At 42.1% G+C, this 13,486-nt stretch overlaps 1 protein-coding gene across 3 annotated transcripts in view; it reads left to right on the top strand.

The window, feature by feature from the left end:
• The window catches only part of DOCK10 (dedicator of cytokinesis 10), a 137,690-nt gene that overhangs the window by 87,229 nt on the left and 36,975 nt on the right, over positions 1-13,486 (top strand). For all 3 annotated transcript variants that reach the window (XM_054175530.1, XM_009897584.2, XM_009897586.2), the window contains exons 16-25: positions 983-1,062; positions 2,581-2,768; positions 3,339-3,404; positions 4,210-4,302; positions 6,210-6,333; positions 6,485-6,606; positions 7,744-7,830; positions 8,360-8,452; positions 10,407-10,525; positions 12,384-12,453. In XM_054175530.1, the coding sequence (XP_054031505.1) occupies positions 983-1,062; positions 2,581-2,768; positions 3,339-3,404; positions 4,210-4,302; positions 6,210-6,333; positions 6,485-6,606; positions 7,744-7,830; positions 8,360-8,452; positions 10,407-10,525; positions 12,384-12,453 (1,042 nt within the window). The remainder of the gene's footprint in view (positions 1-982; positions 1,063-2,580; positions 2,769-3,338; positions 3,405-4,209; positions 4,303-6,209; positions 6,334-6,484; positions 6,607-7,743; positions 7,831-8,359; positions 8,453-10,406; positions 10,526-12,383; positions 12,454-13,486) is intronic.

The raw sequence follows: 13,486 nt of genomic DNA on the forward strand, positions 1-13,486 counted from the left end.
CACGAGGGTAAGTGCAGGTGAAGTAACCAACAAGGGAATATTATGTTAGGGGAAAAAAGAAGAGAAACAGAAAAAGAGAAATAGAAGTGTTTCCTCCCTCCTCTGTTTTGTTTGTTTGAGTCTCCATGACAAACTGCAGAGTGGATAAGGGAAGGAAAAAACTTCTCCTGAAGTTTGGCAGTGTGTAAGTTAGTGAGTAGTGGTTTGGCTTGATACTCTTCCACACAGGTGTAAATCAGATTAATTCTAGAGCAGAGTCTTTGTTTATGCTGGGTAAGTGATGTGAGAATTGAACTGTGGATTTCTTCCTGTCCATGCTACTCTTAAATATGCCCAGAAATTAATTAATCTAATTAACTTCTCCTGTTCCATTTATATAAAGTCAGATTGTAGAAAGTTAGAATGTCAGCTAGAAGATTTGGATCAGACCTTTAATCTCTTGTGCCTTCTGGTCAGGAAACTTCACTGCAATTATCACTGCGCACACTAGAGTCACGTCTGCTGGGTTTGTCTGTCTAAAGCATGTCCTAGATAAAATTGATTTAGCATCTCTTCTTACACTGCTTGGGCACAAGGACCGTGGCCTTTGCAGAATTCTTGATGCTGTGAACTCCTCGGCTTCCTTTTAGAGAGCATTTGATTCAAACCTTAGAAAGAAAAAGTGACTAAATTAATCTTCACAAGGTTAGGTTCATCAGTTTCTTCCTCTTTCACAAGGTATGCAGTAATATTGCTTGCAAAGAGAAAACAGGTTTGAGGCCAAGAAGGCAAAAAACAAAGAAACAAAAAATATCCCCAAACTAACCACATTTCTTTCCTGTTGTTGCATCTGATTTAATAGCCTGTAGGTGTGTGCTAAATGCGTTTCATCTCTATTTGCATCTTGGGTCACGGTCTGATTTTCATTTTGCATTCATTCCTGTGATGTGCCTCTTCTCCCCTGTCCTAATTCTCTAAAAGGTTTTCCTTTCTGTCATTGCAGAGCAGAGAAGATTAGCAAAATCCAGACTATACCTGGCTGCTTGGAGATTGCAGTTGACTGTGTTCCATTGGAACATCCAAGTACGATTCCACTTCATAATTAATGTTGCTAATTAAGTAGCACATCATAATAGGCTTTCCAACCATAACCACTGCCTGGAGATGGTTCTGGTGGAAGTGTGCACTGTTGTGTAGAAATGTCTATGCCAGAGAGTATTGATTTATTTTCATTTAATTGCACCATTTTTTGTTTCATTCTGTACCTCAATCCACACACAATGAAAGTCCAAGGACCACTTTTAGACTCTAAGGGATCAGACAAAAGAGATGAGTGGACTTGTGTAGCTTGAGGTTAATCACCTTGTGCTGTTGATGGGCTGTGATGCTCATCTCCCCTGTGGATTAGCATGTACAGGACATACAGCACATTTCAAGATCACAGGCTAGATGGAGACTTCATTTAGAGATCACTCTGGCATCAGTGCAACAACTTAAAAGAGATGTTTCTAACTGGGTCATTCTACCTCTGTTCCAATGCTGTGGTTCAAAGGCCACATTTTATCATAGAATGGTTCGGGCGGAAAGGGACACGAAAGATCGGCCAGCTCCAAACCCCCTTACACGAGCAGGGACACCTGCCCCTATACCAGGACCTGCAGTACTTGCAACTGTTACTCACTTTTGCAGAAACTCAGGCCCATTGAATTCCTCTGAAGTCTGTGATCACATACCTTGACACTATCTTCACAGGGTATTAGATAAGAAAGTTTCACTAAGATTTCAAAAAGCAATTTTTACTTTTAAAAGTAGCTCATAACTCGGAGCAGGCAAAACGATCCAAAGCACCTCGGGCCTTGTGCTGTTACCTGGCTCAGTGTGCATTGTGGCCGAGTGAGAGTCTGTCTTTTAGGGCATATGTGCCAGGAAAGTGCCCAGTTCCTCTGGAAAGTCAGGGAAAATTCCCTCAGTCTGAGGAGCAATGACATAAGCATTTGTTTGATGTAAGGAAGAATTGTCTGAATAAGGCTGTAATATAATTTAAATGCTGTACCAGAGACATTCTATGCTGTAGTTAAGTGTCTTACCATTCCATGGCATGGGCAAACTATTCTTTGTCTGGGTTTAATCTCTGCTGTCTCGCTGACAGAGTTCTCATTTTCATCTCCCAATTGCATCATATATTTAATCCAGTTCTGCACCGCTTGTTTCTTCATTTCATTTAGTATGGTCTTAGATAACAGAAAAACTTTCATGAGATATTGAGCTGTAAAATTAATTAGGAACAGTGTCACTTGTGTAGAAACTGTCCCCGTACCACTGGTGCTGTTATGCCATCAAATGTCAATGAACACTCTGTGTCAAAAGAGGTTTTCATGCTGTTTAACTAGAGAGAGATAAACCATTTCAGGATGATGAATTGTAATTGTTCTGAGGAGGCACGGATGCAGTTTGAGGCAGGGTTTGGCCTATTGCTCTCACCATTACTTATTCTTGGCAAGTTAAGGCAAGATTTCACTTATTCCATCTCTGTGTTACTTAGTAGTAAGGCCATAAAAGCAAACAGAGTATGTGATGGTTTTTTTCTCTGTTCTTTTCAAGACTGTGTAACTTCATCATTTATTCCAATCAAGCCATTTAATGACATAAGGGATCACCAACCCACTGTGGAAGTTGAAGAGTTTGTACAGGAATCAACAAAATACTCTCGACCTTACAGAGTTTACAAGAACCAGTTATACATTTATCCCAAACACCTCAAGTATGATAGCCAAAAATACTTCAACAAGGTACAGTGTGGGGCCAGGCCATGCCAGTGCTGAACTCTCACTGACATGAAGGAGTTCTTCTCGTTGGGAGTGTGAGCCACGGGCTTGGCTTTTGACCTTTTTGCAGTCATAAAATACTGGCATAATTTTAATGAAGTGAATCTATGGATTAAGTTTGAGTTGTGTCAGTGATTCAAAGAGAGATAATGTGATGATAGCTTTTCACAGCTTTCAGAAGGGCTGCATGTTAATTAGAAGTGGGCTGATGAAATTAATCTGGGTAATATTTGCGGTTCTCAAATGAAATTTGCATTTTCATGGTGACTGAAAATTCGTGAAGGACAAGACACAGGTAAGTGCTGGTCACTTTCTAACATGCTCCCAACACAGTTTGAGATCTGGCTTGCAATTTGCCAATAATTTGAAACAGTATTTCTCCTGGTATCACTGTGACTCCAAGGTGTTTTAAATGCTGATACACCATGTGTGTGTTTCTGCTAGAGATTGAAATAGCTTGCTTCAGCCCTTACGGTCTTCCTGTGTGTTTGAGTACCCCCATTTCAGACCTAAGCTTTGACACTCTATTTTCAGGCACGGAATATAACAGTGTGTATTGAATTTAAAGGCTCTGATGAAGAAGGAGCGAAGCCACTGAAGGTGAGCCACAAGAGTGCATTCAGAAAGCAATGTTTCTGAGAACATCCTTTATAAAACCCAGGAATCGAGGCTGTGCTACCAATTAATGGGTGAATGTCGTCATGTATCCTCCTACATTTGCACTGTGCTGCTGTTTGATCTCGGTCATAATGGTCCCAGCTTGCAGTGATGCCTCTCTGACTCGTGGAGGGGAGAGAAGATGGTATTAGCAAAAGGAGCCTATTTTTTTTACAGTGCAATTTAGCCTAAAATTTAGTCATTTACCCTCTATTTCTCACTGAGCTCAGGACATTTCCTTAAAGATGGTAGGCACAAAATGAAAATAACCTTAGGCTTAATCCTTGCTATTGATCAAAGGCTATTGCTTTGGTTCCCCCAAAAATAAATAAGGCTGCTATCACTCAAAAATCAAGAGCCTCCAGGCTGGATGCTGCCAGCAAGGAGGTGGTTAACTGGTGTAGCTTTTGTACACTGGGAAGTCAGTAAAGGTGTTGTGTTATGTATGGATCTGTGTAAAAGAGAAATCGCTTCTGTGAAGCATTCTTCTGAAAACTCTGATAACAGCAAGGAAGAAGTCTGAAGAGCCTGCATTGCTCAGTAGAGTGTAAGGTCATTTTCACAGGATCAATGGACTTTTACTGGAAATGCCTATTAAAAACTGCAGGTCTGGGCACTTAAAAATATTTCTTTTAATATTTGATCAAAGGAATTATCAATCTTTCATGGTCTCTTTATCAATGTACATGCATTCTGCTTGGGATCAGCAGAATTTCCCAGTATAATGAATGCCTGTTACTTTTACCAGTGTATTTATGGGAAGCCAGGTGGACCGTTATTTACATCGTCAGCCTACACTGCTGTGCTGCACCATTCCCAGAATCCTGATTTCTATGATGAGGTCAGTCTGCTTTTTTTCTGTCACTCCATGTCTGCCAGTCCCACGTGTTTGCAGTGAGGCAGAAAAATATGCATAAAGAATACTTGTGTTAACAATTTCTTGTGGATCTGGAAGGGTCTGTCTCATTGTAGATTTTCAGACAGCCTCATATTTATTTTTCTTCCTTAACTCAGTGAAGCCTTCCTTCTAGAAGATGTTTTGAGTGCAGGTAAGATGCTGTAGAATTAATCAGGAACAGTCTTGTGCTCTAAAGTGCACGTCTGGATCACGTTAAGGGTCCAGCTGCATCTCTGAATTTAATGCAAAGGGTAAACATGGTGGTGAAGGGCTGCCAGAACAAATTCCTCTCTGTGACACAAGCTCTGCATTGGGGTATTTCTGTTGATCCAGTAATCTGGACAGCATGTCCAGTGATGTGTGGTGGCTGCAGCAAGTAATTTAGCTGCTGCTTTTGAGAATGCAGCTTTAGAACAGAGTTGATATGTTGGCCTTTGCTAAGTGTTCGTTGCATATGCATCTGTGTTCCACCCCCACCATGGACTGATCCCCTAGGCTCTCTCCAGGTGAAGTTCATGGCACCATTTCAGTCTGTAGTGTATTTGATGGGCTGTGAATGGCATGTGTCTGTGCTGGATTTTCAACTGCTGCTTTCTGTGTAGTGATAAGGCTGGCAAACACCATCAGTATTTAGCCAGGATTTTCCAAACTGCTGGCTTCCTTTTGCAGTTGCAGTTAATTATCATAAAATGGCAGAGGCAATACCGGGAGATAATGTACAGCTACATGTGAAATACCAGTTTAATGTTCAGGTACACATGTGGAGCTTCAAGTATGACATCCTCAGAGATCTAGAATCCCCTGCTTTGTGAGCCATGTTGTGGGATTTAATGCATCTGAAAATCATAGAGCCGCAGAATGGTTTGGGCTGGAGGAGACCCTTAAACGGTGTCTAGTCCAAACCCCCTGCAGTGAGCAGGGACAGTTTCAGCTAGGTCATGCGATGCTGGTGAGGCAGCTGATTTGGGAGATTACTTTCAGGGTGAACAAAGAACTGGATTCAGATCTTAACAGCTGGTTTGGCTGGAAGAGGTGTGCCCCTACCCTCAGTGATCCTCACACAGTGAGGACAGTCTGTAAATGGATGACGTGTGTTGTCAAGAAAGTTGTCTTAATCTCCACATCTGACTGCCCATTTCACATCTGTATTTATAATGCTAGATTCTTAGCCCTAAGCTTCTTTTGCACTGGAATCATTTATTAACAGTTTCTCAACCTTACCTCAAGCATAAGATTAGCTTGGATAAACTTCACCATAGCTCCCAAGGGCAAAGGGGGTTTTTTATTAGTTCCCATGGTAATGTGTTTTGATTACATTGTGTTTTTATTCGGCTAGGCTAATTTTACCTCAAAGGCAATCTGTAGGCATTCACGGATGACATGGTACGGGATGTAAGACTGAGCAAAAATCATCAGTAAGAGTTTATTTTCATGTCAGCCTTTATTACCTGGTCTTTGCCATGAAATGGAGGTGAAGCAATAGCAGAATTTGGTCATTCAGAAAATAGGGGACTGGTGATGGCTCTTTACAGCTGCTGGAGTGCAGGGTGGGTCACTTCTAAGCAGGGTCCATCACTCAAGTTCTGTCCTCTTTCATCCTACACTTTTTCATCATAAATGCAAATATTCATCTGCAAGAGAGAGAGTTAAAAAGCTGCTTTCAGTAAAAGTGATGGATGATCATCCTAAACCATTTCCTTAAGAGAGCACCTATTAGTCATGCAGACAAACATTAGGCAGGTTGTACTTAAGTCCTTGGTAGTGAACAATGTCACTCATTTAGACCATCTCTGATACCTGGTTTAATCAATTTTTTTAACTAAAGTGAGGTGTAACATTTTACATTTCAGGTGAAAATTGAACTTCCCACTCAACTCCATAAGAAACACCACATTCTGTTTTCATTTTATCATGTCACCTGTGACATAAATGCAAAAGCTAATGCCAAAAAGAAAGAGGCTCTGGAAACACCAGGTACCTGTAGCAGAATTACTTTCAATTATAAGTATAAATGCTGTTTGTTCAAATAAGGATTGCAGAATTTCTGGCTGGGTGTTTTTGTCTTCCTGTGCCCTTGAGCAGCTTGTTCTTGTAGAGACTCACACTGCTTTGTTCTTGTGCACAGTGGGATACGCGTGGCTTCCATTGTTGAAGGATGCCCAGTTGGCCTCCCAGGAGCATAGTGTGCCAGTGGCAAGCAGTCTGCCTCCCAGTTACTTGAGCCTTCAAGAGCCAACTAGTGGAAAGGTATCAATTCAGACTTCCTTGCTACTCCACTGATGCAGAGCATTTATTTTAGGATGTTTTACGTAAGATCAAAATTACATTTGCGTTTACCTGGAAGTGTACACAATAAACAGTGTCTGCTTTAGAATATTCAGGTGCCCATCACTCAGTAGATAATACATGTACCACAGAATCCCAGCAAGGTGGGGCTTGGAGGGGACCTTGGAGATCACCTAATCCAACCCCCTTGCTAAAGCAGGGTCACGCAGAGCAGGCTGTCCAGGATCATGTTCCAGGTGAGTTTGGAATCTCTGCAGAGAAGGAGACTCCCCAATCTCTCTGGGCAGCCTTCTTCAGGGCTCCAGAACCCCCACAGGAAGGTTTCCTCAAAGAACAGTTTTTCTTCATGTTCAGATGGAACGTCCTGCCTTTCCAGTTTGTGCCTGCTGCCCCTTGTCCTGTTGCTGGGGACCACTGAGAAGAATCTGGCCCCATCCTCTTGACACGGAGATGCTCCAGTCCCCTCTTCAACTCTGTAGCCTCTGCTGGAGTCTTCCCAGTAGTTCCCTGTCTCTCTTGAACTGGGGAGCCCAGAACTGGGCACTGTACTCCAGATGTGGCCTTATTAGGGCAGAGTAGAGGGACTGAGGAGAACCTCCCTTGAACTTTTCAGCCATGAGGGCATATTGCTGGCTCATGGGGAACTCGTTCTCCACTTCCAGGTTCTTCTCCATGGGGTGTCTTTCCAGTAGGTCAACCCCTAAACTGTACTGGTGCAGGGGGTTATTCCACCCAGATACCCCTGGGCTGGGAGTCCTATGTTGCTGATTCACAAGTGTATATGGAAAATGCATGTTTTGTAAAGAACTGTATGCTACAGTACTGCATCAAACTTCTCCAAGATATGAGTGAGAGTGATTAGAGAGAACTCTTGTCACATACTCCTGTGACACTCATTCTTCAGCTCACATGGTCCACAATCACAATTCATGCTCCACTTTTGTGGTGTGATACTGCAATCCAGTTTGGATTATTTCTGCCTCCCTGTGTTTACTTTACTGTTGTTGTGAGGAAAAGGTGGAGCAGTGAGAGTCTGACACAGACTTGAATAAGAAGGAAATAAATGGGAAAACTTAGTAGTTGTTTTTGTTTCAATAGCAGATTGGCTGTGATGTAAAATGGGTGGATAGTGGAAAACCACTCTTCAGAGTCTCTACTTTGGTTGTGTCAACTGTAAATACTCAGGTAAGATGAGTTTCCTCTTAGCTCTGTTACCTGCTTGCAAACAAAAAGTACCAGGGCAAGCTGCTTTAAAACCTTGTATGAATTTGTTTCTCTGACATTTAGAAGTTATTTGAATGTAGAAGGACAAGATGACAATAGTGGAGTACACACTCTAAGGAAAAACATAAATAATTTAAGATTACTCCAACAAAAAAATTGTGGAATTCAACTCAAAAGGCAAAAAAATGGATTATTATGAGCAGCTGGGGGAAAAATGTGGCCATTAGAATCCCATAGATTGTGAAGAAAGAATTACTTTCTCACAACACTAAAAAAAGAGTGTTCAAGGCACCTAGAAACAAGTTGAATGTAGCAAGATGTGCTGGCCATTGGGTTGGGTTGAATAGATTGATGTGTCTTGTGATGTGTCTGAGGTGGTAAGGGACCAAGTGTGTTCTTTGGTGCCACAGGCAATTGCTGTAACCAGTTTGTGAAGCTGAGTTCTAATGCTGTCTGTAATGCACAGTAATGTGAAATCTTCTCCTTTTAGGATCCATACCTGAACAACTTTTTCCATCAGTGCCAAGAAAGGGAAAAGGATCTGTCCCAGCCTCCTACCTCACACTTCATCAGTTCTTGTAAGGTAAAGTAAGTGGCAGCACTAGCTGTGCTATCCAATAATAATTAAGGCTTTCTCTCCATTGGTCCATCACTGCCCAACTCTAAACAGGGCAATGAGCCCATAACAGCTACAGTCAGACTTACTAGATGTGACAGAGCCAGGACTGGCCACAGGGCTGTCTTCATCCCTTCTCATTTAGAGCATGGCTGCATCAGTGTTTATAATCCAGTCTCAGACCTTGTTACGGCATGATCTGATATTGCTCCAGGAATTCCCAGAAAAAGGAGCTGGAGCCCCAGAGCTGCAGGACTCCTGCTCCCCCTCTCTCACCTTAAATATGTTGCATGCTTACTTTCTGCTTGGCTCTTTGTGCTTTAACTTTAAAAACCTGGAGGCTGTCTGAAGGGCTGTGCAAGGTATTTTGCAAGTTTAAATCAAGGGTGGCTGTGACACCGTTCCACAGCATTAGCTCTACAGCCTCCTGCACACAGCTTTTATTTAGTGTTTTTCCCTTTTAGAAGTCTGTAAAATCTAACAGGTGTTCTGGGGTGTAGATGGTACCATCCTGGAGGTGTTTTCTCTTTCCTTTATTGCTAATGTTTTCCTGTCCCTTAATCAGAGTTTTAGAGCTACTTGGGAAGAGATTTTTGGTTTAATAAGCAATTAGAACTCCATAAAAGCTTACAACTTTTCCAGACAGTGTCAGTCACCTAAAGTACCAGAACTGCACTGTCCTTTCTTCTCCATTCACATTGTATCTTTTAAAGGAGCATTTTATTATAAAACAGAGACCATGTTACATGCAACAAGGGATCAGTTCTGCAGTATAACTGAAAAATAAGTCATTTTGCTTTTGAATACCTTTGGAGGAATTCTGGAGTGAATTGAAATAAAAGCCTTGGATGAATTTAAAGGAGAGGTGTTGTTTTTTTCATTTAAAACCTCAGTATCATCCTCTCTGGGTTAATGGTTGAGCTTGATAATCATAAAGGTCTCTTCCAACCAAAATCAGAGGAGATAATATAAGAACAGAATAGAATTAACGAGGTTGGAAAACACCTCTAAGATCATTGAGTCCAACCTATCATCCAACACTATCTAATCAACTAAACCATGGCACCAAGCATCCCATCCAGTCTCTTCCTAATCACCTCCAGTGATGGTGCCTCCACCCCCTCCCTGGGCAGCCCATTCCAATGGCCAGTCACTCTTTCTATGAAGAACTTCTTCCCAACATCCAGTCTAAACCTCCCCTGGTGCAGCTTGAGACTGTGTCCTCTTGTTCTGGTGCTGGTTGCCTGGGAGAAGAGACCAACCCCCACCTGGCTACAACGTCCCTTCAGGTAGTTGTAGACAGCAATAAGGTCTCCCCTGAGCCTCCTCTTCTCCAGGCTAAGCAACCCCAGCTCCTTCAGCCTCTCCTCATAGGTCTTGTGTTCAAAACCCCTCACCAGCTTTGTTGCCCTTCTCTGGACACCTTCTAGCAACTGAACATCTTTCCTAAACTGAGGGGCCCAGAACTGGGCACAGGACTCAAGGTGTGGCCAAACCAGTGCTGAGTACAGGGGCAGAGTGACCTCCCTGCTCCTGCTGGCCACACTGTTCCTGATACAGGCCAGGATGGCATTGGCCTTTTGGGCACCTGGGCACACTGCTGGCTCATGTTCAACCTACTAACAACCAGTACCCCCAGGTCCCTTTCTGCCTGGCCGCCTTCCAGCCACTCTGACCTCAGCCTGTCAATCTCAATCCACTGAGATTAAAGCAATAATACCACTTCTAACCAATGTGTTTTAATGGCAGTATTTTAGCCACGAGTTCAGTTTATCAGATCTCTGAATAAAAAGGAGCCTTCCTAAAAGTATTAGGGAATGCATGTCTTGAAGGTAGTAAATAAGTAGTTTTATTGCTGTCACATATGCATCCTTAGTAGGAAAATGTGGTTTGTAAATCTCTCATTTTCCTTCCATTACAGAATTTGCTGAGGATTGAGAAGATCCATGTCATTATGAATTTTCTTCCCGTCGTCCTGAACCAGCTCTTCTGGGTTTTGGTGCAAAACAGCAATGATGAAGTTACAACAGCTGTGACCAGGTATGTGAATATCTAGAGTACAAATGAAGATGTTGGTCCAGTTACAGCTGCTCTTACTGAGGCTGACTGAGATATTTAGACTTTATAGTTAAGAATCCTGCATCCTCTTTAACTCAAGGCTCTGCAATTAAGACTTGGAAAAGTGTGGTATCATGGGCTGGCTGATACCAACCAGGGAATCACTGACCATAGTGAACATCCAGTTTTGAGCACCTCACTCCAAGAAGGAGATTGAGGTGCTGGAGCATGTCCAAAGAAAGGAAGTGCAGATGCTGAAGGGTCTAGAGCACAAGTCTTGTGAGGAGCAGCTGAGGTAACTGGGGTTGTTTACCTTGGAGAAAAGGAGACTGAGGGGAGAGACCTTCTCATTTTCTAAAACTCCTTCTCTGGAGAGATGCCACACCAGCCTGGACATTGCAATCTGGGGCAGCCTGCTCTGCATGACCCTGCTTTAGCAGGGGGCTTGGACTGGAGATCTCTAGAGGTCCCTTCCAAACTCCACTATTCTGTGATTCTGTGTCCCAGGATAGGATTTCAGTGGCAGTAAACATACTGGGAAATAAGTGCTATAGAACCAGCAGGTATTTAGAAAATAGATTTAATGGTTAGATGGAAAACAGGAGGGATGATAATTTTTTCATGCTGCAGATTTTGATTACACACTTACCATACCAAAAAGAAAAGAAAAGACAGAACCACATAAAGGAGGATTTTATGTGCTGTTCATGTATGGGAGGTGGCTTTTGTGCTGATGGAGCTGATGTCACCAGGAGTATGCACGTCTGCTGTGTGCCAGTCATCGATGTGTCCTACATAGACAGACAACCTATTCTGTTCTGAATAGCTGCAAGCAGCTTGTGTTGAGCATATCAAAAGCACCAACAACAAAATGAGAGCATGGATTGGCTTATGTGTTGGGGAGCAAACATTATTCCTTTTATGCTCTCTCTTGGTTATTTACTTGTCTGGGAGCCCAGTCATGTCATCATTTCTCTTTATTGTCTTTGCCAGAACTTGTTTCTAATTCAAATCAGGAGAGCTGGAAGGGGCACAACTACTTTTGTCATACCTTTTGTGTTTTGCTATGAGTTCTTATTTCTACTAACAGCAAGAAATTGATTAATTAGATTAATTAATTACTTAGATACTGACTTAAAAGAATTACAAAGATTTTGAATCCAGTAAGAATTGGCATAAAGCACTCAAATCACCACTGCTGGCTACTTTTACATAGACTTGTCAGGCATGTTAACAATCCATTTTAGTTCTACTCTTTTGATGCCTACCCCTGATTTTGGGCTGTGAATCACTAATTTTTGATATTTGAAAATCACAAACGGTTTTCTTCTCATTCTTTTACCATCAAAATAAGCTTATAAAATTGCAAGGTCTTTTCTATATTAAATATTCTGAAAAAAAATGAGATGCCAGTAACCCAGGGACTCTCCAGAGTAAGTTAAAGATGACTTGTTCTTGCTGAGGCTCGTGTTTTCTGCAGCAGGATGATCTCAGACAAATCATTCGAGGTCTGTATAAGCCTGTTCATAATTTTCTTCTCTTGCAACATCAGTATAGCTGTAGTCCTCAAGATTGGGTGCATTTTTTTCAGACACACACATATATAACAGCACCATCCATGCAAGCAGAAGGCCCAAAAAGGGACTGATTTTTCCCACTGGGCCATTTTCTTCATGCACTATTCATCATTTGGATCGCATCCCTCATGAACTGTTTTAAATGAGAACAACGTGATGCCTCAAATTGACTTCCTCTGCCTTACAACACAAACCAGCTCAATGTTATGGTGGTGATGGGGTTTTTTCCTCCTCTTCTTTTTTTTTTTCTCCTTGTCTTTTAGGGTCCTTACTAACATTGTTGCAAAGTGCCATGAAGAACAGCTAGACAACTGCATCAACTCCTATGTGACGGTATGATTGCTGTTGTACTGGTAGCTATTCCATGTTGGAGGGGTTGATTTGGATTTTTGTGGTATTTTTCCCATTTGCTCTTAATTGTGCTTGTTTGTGGCATCATAGCTTTCTGCCATTGATAGTGTGGCTGTCTCTGGTTAGGAAACTAATGTATTACTTGGAAGAGGCTGAGTCATTCCTCCTCTGCAATAAATTTCTTGTGGCATTACACTGCCTGGCTGTGCTCTAAGGGCATCCTGCAGAGCAGGGACACTCTATGAAGTGTCCTTCTCCACCAAAATCAAATACAGTCTGGCTCACAACCTTATTTCTGTTAAGGAGGACAGAAGGCTGCTCATGTTTCCTCTGCATGGTGCAGCTTTCCTCCAGTAGGACACCAAGCTAAGCAATCACAGAAGGAGGAAGCTGCAGAGCACTCCTAAAGTGCAGGTCACGATAGCAATGGGAGATCCCCCACAGTCACGGAAAGAAGCTGGGAGTGACAAATGTCTGCATGGGCTGCTGGCTGTAATGACAGTCTGACTCAGTGTGCAACATGTAGTTTTCATAAAACACATTTCATTTCTGGATTGTGAGTAATATAGTGACATAAACTGGGGGGAGGGAATAGATTACCTTTTGAAATAAGGTGAAGACAAACACATTCCTGACGAACTCTGAAACTTCAGCATGTTCAGGGGTAGAATATTGAAAATATGGTAGGAGTTAGGTTATTAAATGGGAAATCTGTTTTGATTTCAGTGTTAACAACTATTGGTCATTATTTCCGTGGTATGTACTTACTTTCATGCAGCTCAGGACCTTAGTAGTCAGATTCTGCTCCCAAATACTCTGATTTTAAGACACAGGAATTCTGCTGAGTTCCAGCAGAACTGTTCAGGCTCCAAAACAAATATCCCATGTAACATTTAAATGTAGTTCACTGAATGGGTATTAAGATTTCTTCTATTCAATAACTTTTCCAGATTGCAATAGACACCTATTGCAGCTAAGTATCTTGGAAAGAACAGGTGATTATTAGACCACACCA

Source organism: Dryobates pubescens, chromosome 32 (assembly GCF_014839835.1).
Source record: "Dryobates pubescens isolate bDryPub1 chromosome 32, bDryPub1.pri, whole genome shotgun sequence".
In the NCBI taxonomy this organism is placed as follows: Eukaryota; Metazoa; Chordata; class Aves; order Piciformes; family Picidae; genus Dryobates; species Dryobates pubescens.